This window comes from Anabrus simplex, chromosome 3, assembly GCF_040414725.1.
Source record: "Anabrus simplex isolate iqAnaSimp1 chromosome 3, ASM4041472v1, whole genome shotgun sequence".
NCBI lineage: Eukaryota > Metazoa > Arthropoda > Insecta > Orthoptera > Tettigoniidae > Anabrus > Anabrus simplex.
The window spans coordinates 25,633,806-25,657,806 of record NC_090267.1 but is presented as its reverse complement, the minus strand read 5'-3'; the positions used below and the strand labels follow the sequence as shown (position 1 = coordinate 25,657,806).

The 24,001-nt window shown below is 38.0% G+C and overlaps 1 protein-coding gene across 1 annotated transcript in view; it reads right to left on the bottom strand.

The window, feature by feature from the left end:
* Positions 1 to 24,001, bottom strand: part of rad50 (DNA repair protein rad50) — a 266,867-nt gene that overhangs the window by 160,671 nt on the left and 82,195 nt on the right. The window contains exon 8 of the mRNA XM_067142492.2: positions 11,079 to 11,250. Within this exon, the coding sequence (XP_066998593.2) occupies positions 11,079 to 11,250 (172 nt within the window). The remainder of the gene's footprint in view (positions 1 to 11,078; positions 11,251 to 24,001) is intronic.

Genomic DNA, 24,001 nt, shown 5'->3' with positions numbered 1-24,001 from the left:
GAAAATGACCGGGCAAATTGGCTGTGCGGTCAGGGGCACGTGGCTGTGAGCTTGCATCCGGGAGATAGTGGGTTCGAATCCCACTGTCGGCAGCCCTGAAGATGGTTTTCCGTGGTTTCCCATACAATATAATATATAATATACAAATAATATTTTATGACCACATAGGATCACTTTAGTCAGGTCTCTTCGAAGGGATTGTTTCGGCTTTGCAGTCCTCCCAGTACTTCTTCAGACGCTCTGATCTTCGTGCCCTTTCCTCAGTTGAAAATGTGCGTGTTGTTGGTTTGTTACATGTTACAAATTTCATGTTTGGTCCGTATTGAAATGTACATCAGTTTAAGATATTACCAAAATTTATTAGGATCAACCTATTCAATACAATTGAGTTTCCAAAGTTAGGATTTACATCTTATTACACTAAAATTTGAAGGGACATGTTTCACCCCTTATAAGGGCATCATCAGCCTTTTTACACTCATACCTCAAAGATAAAAATCATGATCCTAATTGTCATGGTGAAAAATACTAAAAATGAGAATATAAGATTGGAAATGAGTATTATACAATGTGAGAAATTGTTATGAGTTCTTAAATAATAATTTAAATTCATTTAAAATGTTTACAAATAAAAGGTTCAAGTTGGTATGATATTACACTAGTAATTTAAAATATTTTATAAAATAGACAAACTAGTCCTTATCCACATAATAACAAAAAAGTTAAAGTTGCCGTATCAAAGTTCGAGTGAAATTCGGCTAAAAGCAACTTGATTTACATGTTGAAGAGAAGGTTAACTGGACCTTAGTAGCTACTTAAGATGACATTGAAACTTTCTTGTTGAGAACTTGTAGTATGGCGCTGTGTAGATGATAAAGTTGTTGGATCCATTAATCCATTAAGTGGGTCCGCAGTCTCCATAATTTTGTTGACAGGGTGATAAAAAGTTCACACCTGAATGTTGCCGTGTAGGTCTTTGCTAGCTGGAGTGGTTATTAACTCTTATACTGATAGTTAAATGGGAACATACTTACTTGTTGTTGGCTGTAGCTTTAAATATAGATTGACTATTGAAGGATCTATGGTGAAGAATCTGTAATGAAAAGAGAATAAAAAGATACGAAGTTTCGAGGGAAAAAAAGAAGAAAAAACTAGTTGAAATGATATGTACTCAATTACGTTCTCGATTTTTGTAGTATGAACTGGTTGTCTGTATGGTCTCGGAACGAGTAAGATTTGAATGTCGTGTGTTGTATCTGTGTGGAACCGAGGGAGGGGGGTGTAATGGAGGAAAGGAAATGGGCGGAGTGTTGAGCTTACGCGCTATTGGCTGTTGAAGATGTGGAATTGAGGGAGAGGGGTGTAATGGAGAAGAGGAGATGGGCGGAGTGTTGAGCTTACGCGCTGTTGGCTGTGGAAGATTAACAGGGTTGAATAGGTTGATCCTAATAAATTTTGGTAATATCTTAAATTGTTGGTTTGTTTCATGTAAGGGCAAAGCAGAGGTTTGTATTTTTGAGTTTTGTATTCAATTTTATCTTATTTGTGGTGTCTTTTGTTGTAAGGCCTATATCCTTCAGATCCTCTCTTACTTCTCTGATCCATTTACATCCTGTTGTGGTATTTTTTGAGACAAGATTGTGTTGAACTAGTTGTTTCAGAAGTCTTGAATCCTGCATCCTCATGATATGTCCAAAGAATCCCAGTCTCCTCTTAGGCATAGTATCTGTAATGGGTTCTAGCTCTCTGTACACGACTTTGTTAGGTATTATCCGCCACTGGCCATCTTTCTGGTATTTTTTGTTGATGCAGGTTTTTCCAATCCTCCTTTCAATTTTCTGAAGTCTACAAGTCTTTGATTCAGGTGAAAAAGTGTTTCTGCTGCATATGTAGCTTCCGGTTTTATAACTGTGTTATAGTGTTTTATTTTTGCATTTATTGATAATTTTTTTTTTTGTAGATATCCCATGTTAATTTTTGTGCTTTAGCTAATCTATTTGTTATAGTTTGGATTGAGATTTTTTCATTTAGGTTATGTGTTATTACTTCTCCAAGATATTTAAATTGAGTTACTATTTTGATTTTATTACCATTTATGGTAACTTATTTTAGTTGTGTTGGTTTCTGAGGCATAATTTCTGTTTCTTCAAATGATATTTTGAGGCCAATTTTATTTGCAATATTTTGAAGTTCTGATATCTGGGTTTTTGCCTCTTTTATGTCCACTGCTAGTAATGCTAACTCGTCGGCAAAACCCAGGCAATTTGTTTTGATTTTTCAGCCAATCTTTATTTTGGGGAGACATTTCCTAAACCATTCCCTCATTACCATCTCTAGAGCACAATTAAATAATAGTGGTGAGAGCCCATCTCCCTGCCATAGTCCAGTTTTAATTTCAAATGTCTCCGATGTTTCACCCCTAAACTTCACTTTTGATTTGGTGTTAGTGAGAGTCAATTGTATCATGTTTATTAACTTGGGGTGTAGTCCAAGGTGTCTTAACATTTTAAACAGAGATTCTCTATGGATACAATCATAAGCTTTCTTGAAATCTACAAATGTTATCACCACATCTCTGTTTCTTCTCCTGTTATAGTACACTATCAACTTAAGACTCATGATCTGATCAGGACAGCTCCTCCAGGGTCTGAAACCTCCTTGATATTATTATTATTATTATTATTAATATTATTAAAGCGTCTTTATTGTGGCGAAGTTAGGGCTCCCGGCCCTTTCTTACACTTAACCACTTCATGTATATACAATGTATATTTTACATAAAATTTAAACATATGAAATCTTTACAACCTAAAGTATAACTAAAGCAACTAAAGTATCACTAACTAAACTAAGGTGAGTAAAGTATAACTAAATTATATACAGGAAACATTGCAATAAACAACCATATTCACTCTCATTCATGCATCCCATTCACACTCAAGAAAGACTGGAAGTGCTTAAAAGATGACGCTGGCAAAGGATTTTAAATTTTGTCTTAGATTTAGCTTCCCTGATGTCATTGGGGAGTTCATTCCACCAGCTCATGGTGGTGATAGTGAACGATCTGTTGTAGGTTGCGGTTCGATGCACAGGAATTTCTAGCGTACAGCCTGACCGGGTATTGAACAGGTGCAGGGAACTAAGGTAGCGAAATCTGGTGGATAGGTAAGGAGGAGTGTTTTCAGAAAGCACTTGATACACCAAAGTAGTTGCGTGGAGTCTACGTCTGCCATTCAGTCGTAACCAAGATAATTGTGTATAGAATGGGGATACATGGGCGTATGGTTGTATGTCGAATGCATACCTGATGCATGCATTTTGGGCACGTTGCAGTCTCATGCTTTGCTCATTATTGATATCAATAAAAACTGTATCACAGTATTCGAGAATTGGAAACAAGAGTGATTGAATGAGCTTTATTTTCAAGGACCGAGGAAATATATTTTTAAACCGCTTCAGAGGATGCAGGCTTTGATATACCTTTTGACACACTTTCATCACATGTTGCGACCAGTTCAATGTTTCGCTTATAGCCACACCAAGATTCATAACTGTTTCACAAAATGGAATAATGGTATTGCTTAGTGCTACAGGAGGAATTTCGTATTGTTTTAAGACGTGCAAGTTTTTCGAAGTACCAATGATTATTGCTTGCGTTTTAAGAGGATTAATTTTGAGATTGTTACTCAATGCAAAATTACTTATGAGATTTAAATCAGCATTAACTTTTTCTACAGCACTCTGAATTTTATCAGTTCTTGAGTGGTAGTAGATCTGCAGATCATCAGCATAAAGATTATACTTGCAATGTGTAATCGATTTGGCAACATCGTGTAAGTAAATTGCAAACAGCAATGGTCCAAGTACAGACCCTTGGGGGACACCGAGGGGTTTGTTAAGCCACTCAGATCTGCTATTATTTACTTTGACACACTGACGGCGATTTTTGAGGTACGAACTGAAAAAGTTTATTGCCGTCTTGCTGAAATTTAATGAATCCAATTTTGAAAGCAGCAGTTGAGGAACAACAGTATCAAAAGCACTAGAAAAATCAAGTAGAACCAGTAGTCACTTGTCGAGTGTCCATTGCCTGTCGGATATCATCAGTTACTTTCAGTAGGGCAGTCGTCGTGCTGTGTCCTTTCTTGAAACCAGATTGGTAAGAGTCAAGCAGTGAGAAGTTAGTCAAGTAAGTGAGGACTTGTTCGTGTACCAAGCGTTCTAGTACTTTGGAAAGGGGTGGGAGAATGGATATAGGGAGATAATCTAGTTCTTTCTCAAGTTGTAAACTTATCCTATTAAGGATGATTATTTTAAATATCTTTTATGTTATGTCTAGGAGCGAGATTCCCCTGTAGTTATTAGGTTCGGTTTTGACTCCCTTTTTGTGCAGTGGGTGAATGAGGGCTGTTGTCGAGTGTTCTGGTAGTTCTTCTTTAATCCAGATAGTGACAAGTTGTTGATGGAGGGCAACTTTTGCTGATCTTCCTGCATATTTCAAGATTTCCGCAAAGGTCTGATCTTCTCCTGGCGCTTTGTAATTTTTTAAATTATTCAGTGCTTGGTAGACTTCCTTTATTGTGGCCGGATTGATGTTCTCTGGTGGTGTTTTTATCGGGTTGTTGGTGTCCAAATGGAGTTTTTTAGGTTCCTCTCAATTTAAAAGCTTGTTGAAATATTTAGCCAGAATTTCTGCATTGTCTTTATTGTTATGAGCCAGGTTATCATTTTCATCCTTCATCAGTAGGCTCGGGGGTTCATATTTTTGGAGCTGTTTTCTGAAGGTTTTGTAGTAGTCTCTTGATTGAGTTTTACTGAATTGTTCTTGAATTAAATGCAGTGTCTCCTTATGATGCTGTCTTTTTATTCTTCTTAAGACTTGCAGACATGCCAACTTTCAAAAGTGAAAAATAAGGAGAATTTTCACAGCGAATCGCGACGTATTACGACACATCACTGATGGCAGAACATGTACAAATTCAGTATAATTCAATACATTGACAATTCTATTTGCCCATATATATATTTTTCATCATTTACATGTGAATACTAAATACTGGACATACCTGAACTGTAGGAACATGTGACTTCTCATCCTTCAACATGGTGATCACATTACGACTAATTGTTGTTCAACACACCAGTAGCTGACTTAGCCCTCTTCAGAAACTTGGAACTAAATTTTTGCTCAAAGCACTTGCCTTGCTGAACTGATTTCAAGGTTAAAAGTTTCTCCAAAGTTTGTTCAGACAGCAAGGATCTGAACTGTGTTTTTGTCTTTGTGACTCTGATAAAAATCCTTTCACATTCTCCATTGCTATGTGGAATTGATAAAATAGCAAGCATCACCTTAGAGAGTCTGTCATATTTAAGTACACCAGCAGCTGATTTCATCTGACCTACCAATGCCCATTGAACATCAATTCCTCCTTTTGCCAGGTCTGTTTCTTCAAGCTGAAAGTTACAGAACTGGGAATGCAGAATATCAGTTTCTTTACCCAAATGTTCCGTTTCACTAGTCAAAATGTTCAGACACTTGTTAATGAAAAATCTAAGGCTAGAAAATGATGCCTTACTTATAGCAGAAATATTTGCAACTTCTGCATTAATTAAAACTACATCTTTGAATGGAAATTTGTGTACCATGTAGTCACACGATGAAGAGAAACACTTTCTAACAGACTTAAAGAATATGCACTTTTCCTCAGACTTCAAGGTGTTCACTAAAACAAACGCAGAGTTCCCTATCATCAGATCACAATCATCCTTTTGTTTTGCTGGAGTATGATAATCTACAACAAGGAGAGAGGAAGATCTTTTAATAACGTCTGGTTTCACAAACCTTGCCATCACATTCTTCCATAGTTCCTCCAAAACTGACCTCAATAAGGGGATGTGAGGCATACTTGACTGAAGAGCTACGTTTGAATTCTCAAAGATATCCATAAAACTTGAGAGAAAAAAGGCAAAAAGGTTTATGTAAATTTGATGAAAGGAACATGAACAGTTGTTCTTCACGTGACAATGTATGGCTCTTAGTGTCATAAGTACAGTAAAACCTTGTTAATTCGAAGTCATTGGGACTCAAAAATCGGACTTTGAATTACGTGATTTCGAATTAACCGCCAATTCGCAATTCAGAAGTACCAACCCTTGCCGCGTTACAAAATATTCTAAGGCCCGTTACTGCATGCAGTTAACCTTGCTTCACAGTTTATACCTTTCAAATGCCATGAAAAAAAGAACTACTTCCAAAATGTATCCAAGAAGGTGCATTTACAGTATTCAAATAATGCACTCGGCTATCTCACTGGTAAACATAACCTCACGAAACGAAAGAAAGGGAAAAAAAAAAGCACGATTCAAAGACGAGGAGAAATCTATGCTGGCTCCCATGTGCAAGTGTTTTATTAATTGGATTACTATACTGTATGCATTTTAGATGCCTTGTATTTACACAGAAAGTACCCGATGCCCTCAAAATCGAACTTTCCTATGACTCTATCCTTGTACAGTTTCCCGCCATAGCACTTCTCTCGTACTTCAGAAATGTAAACACTTGCCGCGTCACAAAGTATTCTAAGACCCATTAATACATGCAATCACCTCGATTCACAGTTTAAACCTTTCAAATGCCATGGAAAAAACGATTTCCAAAATGTATCCAACAAGGTGCATTTACAATGTTCAAATAATGCAATTGGATAAATCACTGACAAACATAACCTCACGCAACGAAAGAAAAAAAATCGCACAATTAAAGGACGAGGATAAATTATGCCAGTTCCTCTGTGCAGATGCATTATTTTTTGGATTTCTGTACTGTTTGCATTTTTAGATGCTTTGTACTGGCATGGAAAGTGCCCGACGCCCTTAAAACATTGTAGCTTATCGAACTTTCCTATGACGAGGGGATAAAGTATCTCGCTTCCATGTGCATTGCAACGCACTACTATGACCCCCATCCCTCACCCTTGTACGATTTACCAGCTGGCAATTTCTCCTTTAAAACCATAAGACCGTTTGGGCTCACATAAAAATAAAGCAATGCAGTTTCACCGGCAATGACAATATTGTTCGGTGCCTACAATTTATTATATGAGCCACGTTTTTTCGTCAACTGTCGGCATCGCCAGTGTTCGCGGATTCTGTTTTCCCGCACACTGCCTGTTATGTGATATTACGGCGTTCCTTAAAAGGTTGAATACAAAAGAATTCCGATTTCATTCAACTTAGCAATCATGAAGCACACTGTAGACCCACCGAAGTGAGTAAGTGTGGAAAGCTACCCCTCCACGTTCCGGAATGCGCGTTCTATTATGACACGGAATGGATACATTTCGAGTTGAAATTACTCTAACACACTATTGTTTTTAAATGTAAAGGCAGTTTCGAATTAAAAGTCTGAATTTCGGTAATGGGGCCGACATTGTACTTCGAATTACGAAATATCCGTATTTCAAATTAAACAATTGTAATAACATACAAAACTATATCTCATGTTTCCAGGAACGAGAGCTGCTTCGAACTAGGCAGGATTTTGAATTAACCGATTTCGAATTATCGAGGTTCTACTGTAGTTTCATTTTTTTTAGTGAAACTGATGACTGAGTTTTCCATTTAATTGAGGAGTGAGTGAAATGTTATGACAATCCTTATCGTTTTCAGACACACAAGACACATCTGCACTTAAACTGTGCTTAGGAATTTTTAAGTCTTCAAAGTTCCCATCTGAGAATCCTTACTCACAATTTCGCTCCTGAATAATGTAACCAAAGGGTCCCACTGAAGCAAAATCCTATATAAACACCTTCTTAGTGATAACCATCGAGTAGACACATGCTTCAGAATTTTCCTGATCTCTGTGTTGTGTAAAGTCTGAAATTCTCTGAACTTTTCTTTCCTCTTTGCACTCCTTTCCAGATAATAAAATATATCAATTATACTTTCATGTACATTTACGGGCAAGCACGCCGCACTCTTCTCGGCAGCAAGATTAATTAGGTGACAAGAGCAGCCTACGATGATTATGTTACTATTTTCCCGCTTCAAACATCCTGCCACACCATTCTTTAATCCTACCATTACTGGAGCATTATCAGCACCATGAGCTAGGCAGTTTTTTAATGGAATGCAGAATTCCCAAAAAGTTGAGAGCAAAAGATTGGCAATGTTAGCTCCAGTAGCATCCCCTTCTAAATTAGGCACAGAGAGTAGACAACTCTGAATTTCATTAAGTTCAAGCCTAAAAAATGTTACAACAATGGGATATATCTTCAAGTCACTTTTATTGCTACCATTAGTAGCAACAGAAAATGCATTCACCTGCAAATGTGATACAATTTTCGCCCTTTCTTCCAAGCACATTTCTGTAATGATAGCCGCTGTTTTCGTTCTAGCACACCCATATCGTTTAGCGATTTCCGGATCAAGAAACATTTTGCGAAACAAAGGTCCCGCGTGATCGGCACAATTTACAGGCAGGTTATGTTCTACTATAAATGACGTAAATAACGCCACGGCATTCGTCACAGGATTTACATCTTGGTTTTTATATGAAAAGTTCTGTTTCTGGTTCCTTTCTACACAATGGACACTCTCCTTACATTTTCTCGTTTGCATATGCTTGAGTATATCGCATTTCCCGCCATGTGGAACTGAAAAATCACACCTACATATAGTACAGAATGTGAACGTTGGTCCCTTTCTGGATTCACTCAAACACGGAAACTCTTACCTATAAGCACTTTTAAACACTGCATCATATTTCTTTTTTGACATTTTGGCCAAAACAAATATTAAGGCACAACACGACCAATTCTGCAGGTCTTGCCCCGGGTAGAACGACTATGTTTCTGAGGTTAGATTACTCCACAGAGAATATTACTCGCTTGACTCGCTTGCAAAGAGAATGACTGTATTATAGACCAAAGAGCAGCACATGACTGGCCACCGTGCCCCGTACTGCCATCTGGTATCATTATTAGAACTACTATCCAGCAGCCATACTCAGCCATATATCGACAAAACGAGGAAATACATCAAAGAAAGGACGATAAGTTCCACCTTTTCAATACTATATATGTGTGAAAGTTTTACATTTCTGTTAAAACATCACAATTTTTGTATATTTGGTACCGGTTTCGACAGATTCTCTGTCATCATCAGCCAAGAACAATTATACAAAGACAAGTTACATTGATCATGACTCTTATGTTAAGATTACAATAGTAGTTATATACATGATATGGTTAAAATAGTATTTACATATATAGACTGGAGGTCAGTAAGATAAAAAAGTCGTATTTCTATAGGTGTACACCTTAATATTTCTAATTAAAAGGATTAACTTGTTAAAAGAAATTCTGTTCTTCTAATATAAAATTGTAGTAGAGTGTGATTATTGGCTTAAGTCTATAATATTTTAACTGATGACCGGCCGGTTCATTTTTGAAGGCATGTAGCCATGTTTGACACATTGAAAAAGTGAACAAACATTTAGTCATGTGTTGTTCCGCATAAAATATGCACAATAAAATGATATACAAATTCGAATGGGGCTTCAACTTGGACTTGAGAAAGAAGATTTATATTAAAATGTTCAATGCAACATGCATATAATTTTAGACGAGAGAGGTGTCACCACCAACTGCTCTAAAATCAAACCCTATCTCGCTGTATACATAAATCTTACTGGACTACATCAACAGTTGAATTGCACAGTACTCAGTTTTCAAATTTTAATGACAAGAGTTCTTATAACATACCAATACAAAGTATATCAGCCATAGAACATTCTCGATGATCACCTAATACAACTTAATCAACACAAGAACTACAAGAGGATTGAAGAATGGATGCAACGCAACATGAACTCAAATTTTAATAGACGTTTTTAAAATATACCATGTTTTAATGTGTTTAATGTGCTATATTTTTTAGTGTCTTATGATGTGGCCTATATATTTTAATGTGTTTATGTACCCATGTCCATGCTCAATCAATAGGTTTTAGTTTATTATAACCATCACCACTTTTAATCAGAGATATTTTAACGCAACATACTGCAATATATTTTACTTCCATTTTTCATTAGACATCTGGATGCTCTAACGTAACATCTTTGTAATTTTGTCTAACGACTGTAAATTTGTGTGCTAGCTGATGATGGCCAAGAAAGGCCAAAACCGGTACTAGTGCAATAATTCATTCACAATAAATAGTATTGATCGGTGGAACATTTTTCTTGTCTATTACATTGAGGAGGAGGAGGCTGACATTTTATGGACATATGAAGAGAATGAGCCCAGACAGACTGGCATATAAACTAATTATTCTTCAAGAAAAATCTGGTTGAACGAAGTGCATAAAGATCTCAATGAAGGAGGTATCACGCCCACAGGAATTCAAAATAGAAATATCTTCAGATAGAAAGTTGTGGAACTCAGGGTAATCCAGAGAAAAAAAACCTGTTAAACCACGAAACATCTCCGTGGATGAACGGCAAAGGAGAGGCCAAAGGTTAAAGAACCTTTGGTGAGAATGTAAAGAGAAGGGTATTACCTTTAGGAAGAAACGTGGCAGGTAGCTGGTGTATTTGTAGCCCAAAGTTGGCTGTATCGAAAGAAAGAAAGAAAGAAAGAAAGAAAGAAAGAAAGAAAGAATAATAATAATAATGTTACTGACTTTACGCCCCACTAGCTATTGTTACAGATTTTGGAAACGCAGAGGTGCTGGAATTTAGTCCCACAGGAGTACTTTTACATGCCAGTAAATCTACCGACACGAGGCTGACGTATTTCAGCACCTTCAAATGCCACCAGACTGAGCCAGGATCAAACCTGCCGTTTGAGCCATTCAGCCTGGCTAAAGATGTCCATTTATAATTTAAAGAGGGGCACATTCAAATACTTTTGTCGTTGTTGTTGTTAAAAAGGAAGCCCTACTTCTCAGTGTCGACTAAGTTTACAATCACAGACTGAGAACTACTGTATGCTTGTAGCCACAGAGCAGAATTTAAACTAATGCCCAAACTTAGTATTTAATTACTTCTACTGTTAAGCCAACTCAATACAAACCTTCTAAGCCCAATTCAATAGCAAGGCTTTTTAATCCAGAGTTGCGAGACTTGATCCATTTCTGTTGCTGATCTTCCTCTGTCTGTAGTTGTCCGATCTTCCTTTGTTCATTGCTTATTTGCTCCCCAATATTATTTTCCTCCCTCCTTGTGCTATTCAATTTTTTCTCCACCTGGGAATAAATTTTAGTAGTATTTCGATCATAACTGAAAATATACTTGACAAACTTGGAAAAGAGATCAAACTAGCAAATTTTGGGAAGAACAATATTGTTTTAACTCCATGAAGGCCTACATATACAATCTGCTTTATGGTACACCAACACAGACGGGTCTTATGGCGACGATGGGATAGGAAAGGGTTAGGAGTGGGAAGGAAGCAGCTTAATCAAGGTACAGCCCCAGCATTTGCCTGGTGTGAAAATGGGAAACCACGGAAAACCATCTTCAGGGCTGCCGACTGTGGGTTCGAACCCACCATCTCCCAGATTTAAGCTCACAGCTGCACGGCCCTAACTGTGCGGCCAACTCGCCCGGTACACCATGAAGGTAAACAAGATCACCAATACAAAGTTGAGAAAGAACAATAGATGATCTCTCCGAGTACTGAAAAGTTAAGGCTAGGAAGCAGATGCAAGCTTATAGGGAGCTGAAAATAAATACAGTAGGCCTTGTATTATTATCCAACAATATTCAGGAAACTGAGCATCAAATCAGATCTCTGCAGGAAATAGCACAGATACCAGGTCTTAAAATTTCTTTTGAAAAAACTGAAATTATGTTACCTGATCCACCACTTGAAAATAAAATTAACATTGATGAAAATTAAATCAAAATTGTTGATAAATTTAAGTATTTAGGTGAAATTATAACTTATAATCTAAATGAAAAACCAACCTGGCACACCAGAATGAATATGTTAAACAAAGCAAATTAAGTAACTACAAACATATAGAATAAAAAAAGCTTATCAATAGCAGCAAATTTAAGACATTATAAAACTGTCACACAGCCAGAGGTGACTTATGCAAGTGAAACTATTTTCAAAACTGTTAATACAGCTGAAACTGATACAATACTTAAGATAGAAAGAATAATTAGAGCGTGTATAAATAAACTATATCAAGTTAATGGGCATTGGAGAACAGCTTCAAATAACACAGTTTATGAGGAAATCAAACCAGTATTGAGCACAATTAGAAACACATCTCCTTTTTTGGACATCATCTTAGAACACTGGAAACTAAAATTAGTAGAAACATTATGGAATAGCAATACGAGGATTAAATGGATCACAGGAATTAAGAATGATATTAATGAACTACAAATAACATTAAATGATCTCAAGAACAAAACATACAAGATTAAGATTCTCAACAACTCACATGTGAGACTACAAACCAAAATTAATACAAGGGCGAAAGGTAGAAGAAAATATGTCAGCAGCTGAGAGGATGAAGAAATATTGGAAGCATAGGAAAGTTAAATTTTCTTTGTATAAATAACTGGAGTGGTCCTATATTGGCCATAAAATATTACAATTACAGTAGAAAATGGCTAATTTGATGCTGAGTAATTCAAATTATTGGAACAAACATTTATTGAAATTTTATTTAAATGAACACTGAAAACTCATATGTAATTAGAACTTTTAACAATCTAATGTCAATGCCTGTAGATTCCACAAGCTTTTGTACTTTTGAAACTGTCTAAGCCCATAACTTCTATATGCTCAATAATAATAATAATAATAATAATAATAATTAGAGCATGTATAAATAAACTATATCAAGTTAAATTCTTAAATTGTAACATCCTTAAATTCAAATTTAAAAAACAAGCATGGTATATCATTTAAAATCCCTGCCCACAATTTTTACGGGCCTGGTTATAGCTATATGTTCGTGGTACTATTTAGTAACAAATTCTGTCACTAGAGGGCACTCGAAAGCAGTTTTTAGTTTCACAAATCGAGGATGCAGTGCAGAGATGTCAAAGAATACATCATCTGTGATTGTAGCAGTAAGGATGGTGCGGTAAAAAGAAAAGTGTGAAATAGTTGAAATAGTTAATGCAGACAACTCTGATAGTACAATAGACAAGCTCTGAGATACTACCGGTGTTTTTGAGGGTTTTATGTTGAGTAGACCTAAACTGTAATGTTTCAAATACAATTTTTTGAAGTTTAGAACTAGGCTTTGTAATGAAAATGTCCATGAGGGACACGACGTATTTAAGCACTTTCAAATACTACCAGCCTGAGCCAGGATCAAACCTGCCAAATTGCGATCAGAAAGCCAGCGCCTTAACAATCTGATCCACACAGTCTGGTCATTTTGCCTTATTAAATATGTAAATTAGAGAATATATTGGGATTACTGATTTATTGTTTACCAGCAGCCTAGTTTATTTAAATTTTTCATATTTCAAACTATTGTACCTAGTGCTTGGATTTCGAATTAAAGAAGTTCTACTGAAGATTAAGAACAACAAAGATTGTAGATTGTTGAAAAGAGACAGAACAGTGTAAAAAAAAACAACAAAGAAAACATGACTTAGTAGATCTGCACATAATTTTCATCTCTCACATATAATTTACATGCTCATACCACTGGGCAGAACATTTACACAAACAAACTCCTATTACAATAAGAAGGTAGAGCGGGTATAAGCTAAGTACAAGGAGAATATTTTACGTGTTCCGACTTCTTCTCGCATGCCGTGGGAAGTTCCGAGCGAGCATCATATGGCTTCTGTCAACACGGCGAGATAAGAAGTGTTCACTGCAATGCGCAGCTGTTTAGCACTCTGTCCCTCAGTTAGTTAGAAAATATTGGACTTTTAAGATGTGTTGTGAGGTTATTATCATGATGGTTAAGTACACTCTAGAGCAAAGAATATTTTTGGTCGAGTGTTATTTGCACAAGAAGAAGAAACCAGTTAAAAGGTGCCTTCGAAAATTCCGTAGACAATTTCCCGGTGTGACAGTACCATCAAAACGTTACATGCATCAGCTCGTTTACAAGTGGCGTAGTTCTGGTTCTGTAAGCAATAAGAAAAAGAAGCGAAGGAGAACAGCTCTCACACAAGAGAGGTTAGAAGATATACAGACAAGACGCCAGGTCAGTCCACATAAGTCGCTTCGGAGATTAGCTCAGGAAAGTGGTATTTCACCTTCTTCAGAACGTAATGCAACAAAATTGTTACGTTTATGATCTTATCGGACTCATTCAGTCCATAACATACTGCCTACAGATTTCAATGCAAGAATACGATTTTGCAATTTCAATGCAAGAATACGATTTTGCAATTGGCTAATAAATAGTGTCCACGACGGTGTTGTGGATCCGAACTTTCTTTTTATGAGCGACGAAGCCTGGTTTCATTTGAGTGGATATGTCAATTCACAGAACAATAGAATCTGGGATACAGACAACCCGCACATTTTACAGCCGAGACCTCTGCACGATGTGAAGGTGGGTGTGTGGTGCGCTATCAGTGCCTGGTCCAATATTTTTTCAGGACACGATTACTTCTGACCATTATATTCACAACATTCTGGAACCATTTTGCTGAACTGACTGAAGAAGAGAAAAGGCACGGCTATTTCCAGCAGGATAGTGCAATGGCCCATACGGCGCGTAGCTCTATGCGACGGTTACGGGAAATGTTCGATGATGATCAGATCATCAGTAAAGGCTTATGGCCCCCTCGTTTGCCTGATTTAAGCACATGTGATTTTTATCTATGGGGAAATCTTAAAGGAAAGGTTTACAGGAATAATCCTCGAACTGCAGAAGAATTAAAAACAGAAATTAGGACCATTGTGCGTTCTATCGGTGTCCATGAACTACAAACTGTGGTTTGAAATATCATTACAAGATGTAAAGCTTGCATTGTAGCTGAAGGAGATCACTTTCAGCATTGTCTGTAAATACTGGTGAGTTCAGTTTAATTTCCTAGTTGATTTATTTATTTATTTGTTTACATATTTATTTATTACTGGCAAATTCAGTTTAATTTCCTAGTTGATTTATTTGTTTATTCATTTACTTATTTGGCCAGAGCATCTATGTAGCCGGCGATTTCAGTTTCGTTTAGTTTCTATAAGCGTAATCATGCTGCTTCTTTGAGCCGACTATGGCTGCTTGTCATGGCGGGCACTACGCTCGCTGTCTCCGCTTCCCAGCGCGCCTAATCCTCGGCATTCCGCTTTGTATTTTCAAATTAATCACCCTGTACAAGCTGTAGATGACTTCAAGATAGACCCACCTACGGCTAAATATTTGCATCACCTTGTGTGTCATTTAAATGTGTTGTTATCATGACCCGTCCTATGCAACCCAGAAAGACAACTCTCAGGACGTTTATCAACATACAATGGCTTGTACCCTAACCAACAGGAGGAACACCACACTCAAATGGAAGGAAGTATTTTAGTTGAAGTTTTAGCGTTAGTACTAGTTCGAAACGTACAGAAGCATTAGAGGAGTGTTCTAAGAGTAGTGTAGTCAGTGTCTACGATGGCACATTGTCTGTCTGTCTGACTGTCTGTCTGTCTGTCATAATCACATTATGTCAAGGACGATGGTAAACAAGGACAGTTGCGTGAAGTGTGGATTGTAATCAAAGTGATATGACTTACTTTTTTTACAAATTCTAATTTATTCTTCTACCTAATCAATACATAATTTATATCACTGAACCACGGCCGACTGGATCCCTCGCTGCGTTCCTTATACCAGCCTTGACAATTGCTTGTGAAGCGCAGCAAAAACTTGTAATTGGAAAGTTTCACCGTAATGCCACTGGAGCGCTGGCCTACTACCCACTGACAGGAAGCTGTATACCGCAAATTGACGCATTTCCATATTTACAGTAAAACCTCGTTAATTCGAAGTCGTTGGGACTCAAAAATCGGACTTCGAATTATGTGATTTCGAATTAACCGCCAATTTGCAATTCAGAAGTACCAACCATTGCCGCGTTACAAAATATTCTAAGGCCCGTTACTGCATGCAGTTAACCTTGATTCACAGTTTATACCTTTCAAATGCCATAAAAAAAGAAGTATTTCCAAAATGTATTCAAGAAGGTGCATTTACAGTATTCAAATAATGCATTCGGCTATCTCGCTGGTAAACATAACATCACGCAACGAAAGAAAGGAAAAAAAAAAAAGCACGATTCAAAGACGAGGAGAAATCTATGCTGGCTCCCATGTGCAAGTGCTTTATTAATTGGATTACTATACTGTATGCATTTTAGATGCCTTGTATTTACACAGAAAGTACCCGATGCCCTTAAAATCAAACTTTCTTAGGACTCTATCCTTGTATGATTTCCCGCCATGGCACTTCTCTCGTACTTCAGAAATGTAAACACTTGCCGTGTCACAAAGTATTCTAAGACCCATTAATACATGCAATCACCTCGATTCACAGTTTAAACCTTTCAAATGCCATGGAAAAAACTATTTCCGAAATGTATCCAACATTGTGCATTTACAATGTTCAAATAATGACTTTGATAAATCACTGACAAACATAACCTCACGCAACGAAAGAAAAAAAATAGCACAATTCAAAGACAAGGATAAATAATGCCGGTACCCCTGTGCAAATGCATTATTTTTTGGATTTCTGTACTGTTTGCATTTTCAGATGCTTTGTACTGGTATGGAAAGTGCCCGACGCCCTTAAAACATTGTGCTATTCGAACTTTCCTATTTTTTTGTTGCTATGGGCTTTACGTCGCAGCGACACAGATAGGTCTTATGGAGACGATGGGATAGGAAAGGCCTAGAAGTTGGAAGGAAGCGGCCGTGGCCAGCATTTGCCTGGTGTGAAAATGGGAAACCATGGAAAACCATTTTCAGGGCTGCCGATAGTGGGATTTGAACCTACTATCTCACGGATGCAAGCTCACAGCCGCGCCTCTACACGCACGGCCAACTCGCCCGGTCGAACTTTACTATGACGAGGGGATAAAGTATCTCACTTCCATGTGCATTGCAACGCACTGCTATGATCCCCATCCTTCACCATTGTACGATTTCCTGGCTGGCAATTTCTCCTTTAAAACCATAAGACTGTTTGGGCTCGCATTAAAATAAAGCAATGCAGTTTCACCAGTAATGACAATATTGTTCAGTGCCTACGAATCTATTATATAAGCCACGTTCTTTTTTTTTCAACTGTCGGCATCGCCGGTGTTCGCGGATTCTGTTTTTCCGCGTGATATTACGGCGTTCCTTAAAAGGTTGAATACAAAAGAATTCCGATTTCATTCAACTTAGCAATCATGAAGCGCACTGTAGACCCACCAAAGTGAGTGTAAGTGCGGAAAGCTACCCCTCCACGTTCCGGAACGCGTGTTCTATTATGACACGGAGCGGATAAAGTTTGAGTTGAAATTACTATGTAACATATTATTGTTTTAAAATGTAAAGGCAGTTTCGAATTAAAAGTCTGAATTTCGGTAATGGGGCCGACATTGTACTTCGAATTACGAATTATCCGTATTTCGAATTAAACAATTGAAATAACATGCAAAACTGTATCTCATGTTTCCGGGATCGAGAGCTTCTTCGAATTAGGCGGGATTTTGAATTAACCGATTTTGAATTATCGAGGTTCTACTGTATATGGTTTTGCTGTCGTAAATGTTGGCAATGTGTTCGCAATGAGGTGCTTGTTGGCTTGATATTGAGATCTGATAGTTATGCGCTAGTGAGTTTATTTTTTATTATGTAGTGTGGTGATTATATTTTTTAAATTGAGTTTACAAATCTTGAACTTTGTGACATTCTTGTGCACCTTTTCGTACTTCGAGCAGAAATTTTATGGAAACAAGAACAAAGTGATTTCTCGCTGTAACTTCGTCCTGAACAAGGACTTTAATTTATGCACTAATTCGTTTTTTAATGGTGTGGTGATTTGCTTTTCTTTAACTGTGTTAGGAAATATTCGAATATATATTGATGTGTGCCTTTTTTGTATTCCGAACAGGAAAAAAAGAGCAAAGAGACACTATCATTTCACGAATTCTCTGCAGACCAGGACAAAACTACGGAGTGGCTAAAAGCAGGTAGCACTCTCATCTTAGTTTTCCATTTCTATTTTGGGTATTTACCTTCGTTCTTTCTTTTTTCTTTCTTTCTTTCTTACTCTGTTTACCCCTCCAGGGTTGACTTTTCTCTCGGACTCAGTGAGGGATCCCATCTCTACCACCTCAAGGGCAGTGTCCTGGAGCGTGAGACTGCGGGTCATGGGATACAACTGGGAAGGATGACCAGTACCTCGCCTAGGCGGCCGCAACTTCTATGCTGAACAGGGGCCTTGTGTTGGGGATGGGAAGATTGGAAGGCATAGACAAGGAAGAGGGAAGGAAGCAGTTGTGGCCTTAAGTTAGTTACCATCCCGGCATTTGCTTGGAGGAGATGTGGGGAACTAGGGAAAACCACTTCAAGGATGTCTGAGGTGGGTATCGATACCCTCCCTCTACACAGTTGAACTCCCAAGGCTGAGTGGAGCCCGTTCCAGCCTTCGTACCACTTTTGAAATTTCGTGGCATGGCCAGGAATTGAATCCGTGGTAGCTAATCACACTAATCAGGTATTTTTACCCATGAATTTTCATTCATAGAATAATCCTTTAGGCGGTGTCGTATTTGCCATATGACAGCAACACAACACATTTTAATCCAAGATAATCTGAACTTTAACATTTAAACACTGACAAGTAAGAATCACTACTGCTATGACGGTAAGGCCAACGTATGAAGTGTTGTTACCTGAGCAATGGGGCCGATGACCTAGATGTTAGGCCCCTCTAGACAACAAGCATCATCATCATCGAGCAGAGAACAGTTTACAATTTATTTACTCAAAATACTTTTCTCTCACTGAATTTTCATTTAAAATTCTTCTTCTTTTTTTGCTATTTGTTTTACGTCGTACTGACACAGATAGGTCTTTTGACGGTGGTGGAATAGAAAAGGGCTAGCAGTGGGAAGGAACCGACCGTGGCCTTAATTAAGGTACAGCCTAATGTGAAAATGGGAAACCACGGAAAACTATCTCCAGGGCTGCCGACAGTGGGGTACAAATCCACTATCTCCCGGATGCAAGCTCACAGCTGCACACTGCGCGGCCAACTTGTTCCACCCCACTGCATTTCAGGTAAAAATTACTGTCTGAATTTAGCACGGCCAACTTGCCTGGTATTTAATATATTAGTGAAAGGTATGAATGAAATGTAATCTGAAACTATATATATTGAAATTAAAATTTAAACATGTCTGAGTCAAAATATTTATGTTATGCATACAACGAATATGGAAAAAGTAAGACTTTTATATTTTGTCCAGACCCATTCCTGAGAGCAGTGTTTGAAGAATGTTAAAACTCTAATTGAACAATGACACTTAATCTCAATATTAACATCAGAAGACAAAAGTATTGTGGTAAGTTCTGCTATGTATCTAAGTGCCATGATAATAAAAGTGATTACTATTATTCCTCACAATTAATGAACATCAGTTGGACTACTCCATCCCCTGCAGTTTCATTTCACGACATCATTTTGGCAAATATCAACGAAAGTAACCCTTAGGATTAATCATTTTTAACAGTATTAACCTAGGTAACATTCTCCATAACTCTAAATTACAATAAATCGGCAATCAAAGTCAATATATTTTCCATAAAGAAGTATGCATTTCTACCGCAAATAGGTCGGCCGCCAGCGCCACGTGTCGAGCTGTGTAACTACTCCGATTACAGTACGTGGACCCGATTGTCAAGGCCGGTAAGGAGCCAGCTAGAGAGACGCATCAAGTCGGCCGTGATTGAACAGAACTAGTTTCGGCTATTCATTGCAGCTATACTCATCTGTTCACCATAAAGACAGTCTTTTATATATAGTCAAACCTCGTTAAGACATTTCTGCAGGGGATAAGGAAAACGAACGTGTTAAGCGAGATAACGTACTGCTGAACACACGAATAAACACTATCCAACAGGGATATGGAAACACTAGATAAGACTTTTTCCAATAAGATAGCATTTCACTACATCTACTGTTTCCAAAGACGAGCGGAGAATATAAAAAGGTGTGAAAAACGTGAGAGCACAAATATGAAAACCTTTTCTGCTGGGGGTTATAAAATGGCCCTCCTTAGCCTGTATTAAATAAATAAATAAATAAATAAATAAATAAATAAATAAATAAATAAATAAACAAACAAACAAACAAATAAATAAATAACATAGCACTGAAAGTTGTAAAAAAAAAAAAAAAAAAAAAAAAACAGATATGATATGATCACCATCATCATTTTTACAGTTCCAGTTTCCTGGGTACTGTTGGCAAGCCTCTTCCATTATGTCTTACTGAGATACGTTCTGTTGTTAATGAAGTCCTCCAGTGTCCTTCCCCGATTTGCAATGTCCGCCTTTATGATGTCCATCCAGTGGGTTCTTGGTCTTCCCACCATGTTTCCCTATCACATGCCTCTCCAAGTTAACATATGCTGTCCTTGTTGGCGCCATCCTCAAACATGCTCAAACCACCTCAGTCTGGACATGCTGACCCGGTCTAACAATGATGCAACAATCCCAGCTTCCTTCCTAACCACATCACTCCGTAACTTGTCCAGTTTGGTTTTTTGAATTGTGGACCTAAGGAACTTCACCTCGAATGCCTGCAACCTTGATGAGCCTTTCTTAGTGAGGGTGCAGGTTTCAATACCATAAGTTAATACCATAAGTTAGATGTAGTTGGTATAAGTGAAGTACGTTGGCAGGAAGAACAAGATTTTTGGTCAGGCGATTACCGAATTATCAACACAAAATCAAACAGGGGAAATGCAGGAGTTGGTTTAATAATGAATAAGAAAATAGGGCAGCGGGTAAGCTACTACGACCAGCATAGTGAAAGAATTATTGTCGTCAAGATAGACACCAAACCAATGCCCACCACAATAGTGCAGGTCTATATGCCTACTAGTTCAGCGGATGATGAAGAAATCGAAAGAATATATGAGGAAATAGATGATTTAATACAATATGTAAAAGGTGACGAGAATCTAATTGTGATGGGAGACTGGAATGCAGTGGTAGGCCAAGGAAGAGAAGGTAATACAGTAGGAGAATTTGGATTGGGACAAAGGAACGAAAGAGGAAGTCAGCTGGTTGAATTCTGCACTGATCATAATTTAGTCCTTGCCAATACTTGGTTCAAACACCACAAACGACGGCTGTATACATGGACGAGACCTGGAGACACAGGAAGGTATCAAATAGACTTCATTATGATTAGGCAGAGATTCAGAAACCAGGTGTTGGATTGCAAAACTTTCCCAGGAGCAGACGTGGACTCTGACCATAACTTGTTTGTCATGAAATGCCATCTGAAGTTGAAGAAATTGAAGAAAGGAAAGAATGCAAAAAGATGGGATCTAGACAAGTTGAAAGAAAAGAGTGTGAGGGATTGTTTCAAGGAACATGTTGCACAAGGACTAAATGAAAAGGCTGAAGGAAACACTATAGAGGAAGAGTGGAGAGTCATGAACAATGAAGTCAGTAGGGCTGCTGAAGAAATGTTAGGAAGGAAGAAAAGATCAACTAAGAATCAGTGGATAACTCAGGAGATACTAGACCTGATTGATGAACGACGAAACTACAAGAATGCTAGAAATGAACAGGGCAGAAAAGAATACAGGCGATTAAGGAATCAAGTGGATAGAAAGTGCAAGGTAGCTAAGGAAGAATGGCTGAAGGAGAAGTGCAAGGATGTCGAAGGCTGTATGGTCCTGGGTAAGGTAGATGCTGCATACAGGAAAATCAAGGAAACCTTTGGAGAAAGGAAATCTAGGTGTATGAATATTAAGAGCTCAGATGGAAAGCCACTTCTAGGGAAAGAAGACAAAGCAGAAAGATGGCAGGAGCATATCCAACAGTTGTATCAAGGTAAAGATTTAGATAATTTGGTTCTGGAACATGAAGAGGCTGTTGATGCTGATGAAATGGGAGACCCAATTTTGAGGTCAGAGTTTGACAGAGCTGTGAGTGACCTCAATAGGAACAAGGCACCTGGAATTGATGACATTCCCTCTGAATTACTGACTGCCTTAGGAGAAACCAGCATGGCAAGGTTATTTCATTTAGTGTGCAAGATGTATGAGACAGGAGAAGTCCCATACGATTTTCGGAAGAATGTTGTTATACCTATTCCCAAGAAAGCCGGTGCTGACAGGTGTGAAAACTACCGCACCATTAGTTTAGTATCTCATGCCTGCAAAATTTTAACACGTATTATTTACAGAAGAATGGAAAAACAAGTAGAAGCTGAGTTGGGAGAAGATCAATTTGGCTTCAGAAGAAATGTAGGCACACGTGAAGCAATACCGACTTTACGTCTGATCTTAGAGGATCGAATCAAGAAGGACAAGCCCACGTCGATGGCATTTGTAGATCTAGAAAAGGCATTCGATAATGTTGATTGGACCAAGCTATTTATGATTCTGAAGATGATAGGGATCAGATATCGAGAACGAAGAATTATCTACAATCTGTATAAAAATCAGTCTGCAGTGATAAGAATCGAGGGCTTTGAAAAAGAAGCAGCAATCCAGAAAGGAGTGAGGCAAGGCTGCAGTTTGTCCCCTCTCCTTTTCAATGTTTACATAGAACAGGCAGTAAAGGAAATCAAAGAGAGATTTGGAAATGGAATCACAGTCCAAGGAGAGGAAATCAAAACCTTGAGATTTGCCGATGATATTGTTATTTTATCTGAGACTGCAGAAGATCTCGAGAAGTTGCTGAATGGTATGGATGAAGTCTTGGGTAAGGAGTACAAGATGAAAATAAATAAGTCCTAAACAAAAGTAATGGAGTGCAGTCGAACGAAGGCAAGTGATGTAGGAAATATTAGATTAGGAAATGAAGTCTTAAAGGAAGTAGATGAATATTGTTACTTGGGTAGTAAAATAACTAACAATGGCAGAAGTAAGGAGGACATAAAATGCAGACTAGCACAAGCAAGGAAGAGCTTTCTTAAGAAAAGAAATTTGCTCACTTCAAACATTGATATCGGAATTAGAAAGATGTTTTTGAAGACTTTCGTGTGGAGCGTGGCATTGTATGGAAGTGAAACATGGACGATAACTAGCTCAGAAAGAAAGAGAATAGAAGCTTCTGAAATGTGGTGTTACAGAAGAATGCTGAAGGCGAGATGGATAGATCGAATCACGAATGAAGAGATACTGAATCGAGTTGGTGAGAGGAGATCGATTTGGCTAAATTTGACAAAAAGAAGAGATAGAATGATAGGACACATCTTAAGACACCCAGGACTTGTTCAGTTGGTTTTTGAAGGAAGTGTAGGTGGTAAGAACGGTAGGGGCAGACCAAGGTATGAATATGACAAGCAGATTAGAGCAGGTGTAGGATGCAATAGTTACGTAGAAATGAAAAGGTTAGCGCAGGATAGAGTGGCATGGAGAGCTGCATCAAACCAGTCTATGGACTGATGACTCAAACAACAACAAGTTAAGATTGGTATGAAGTACTGAATGAATAACACTAGCTTTGATATTGTTGGTACTTCAGGATCCCAGAGGAGTGTTCGTACTTGCTGGTAAAACCGAGAGCTCTTCTGCACTCTATTTGCCACCTACTTTGTGGCTAGTGTATCTCGAGATATTACACTGCTGAGGTATGTAAAACTTTCCACACTTTCTAGTGGATAGTTTCCTAGCATGATGTTCGCTGGTCGTCGTCCCTCCCTATTTATTGCCATCACTACTGTTCTGAGTTTGCTTATCTTTCCTGGAACTTAAGGTTCCATTTACTGAGTCTAGACTGTACTTGTTCCTCAGTTTCTCCCCAGATCATGACACCATCAGCGAAGGCCATTGCAT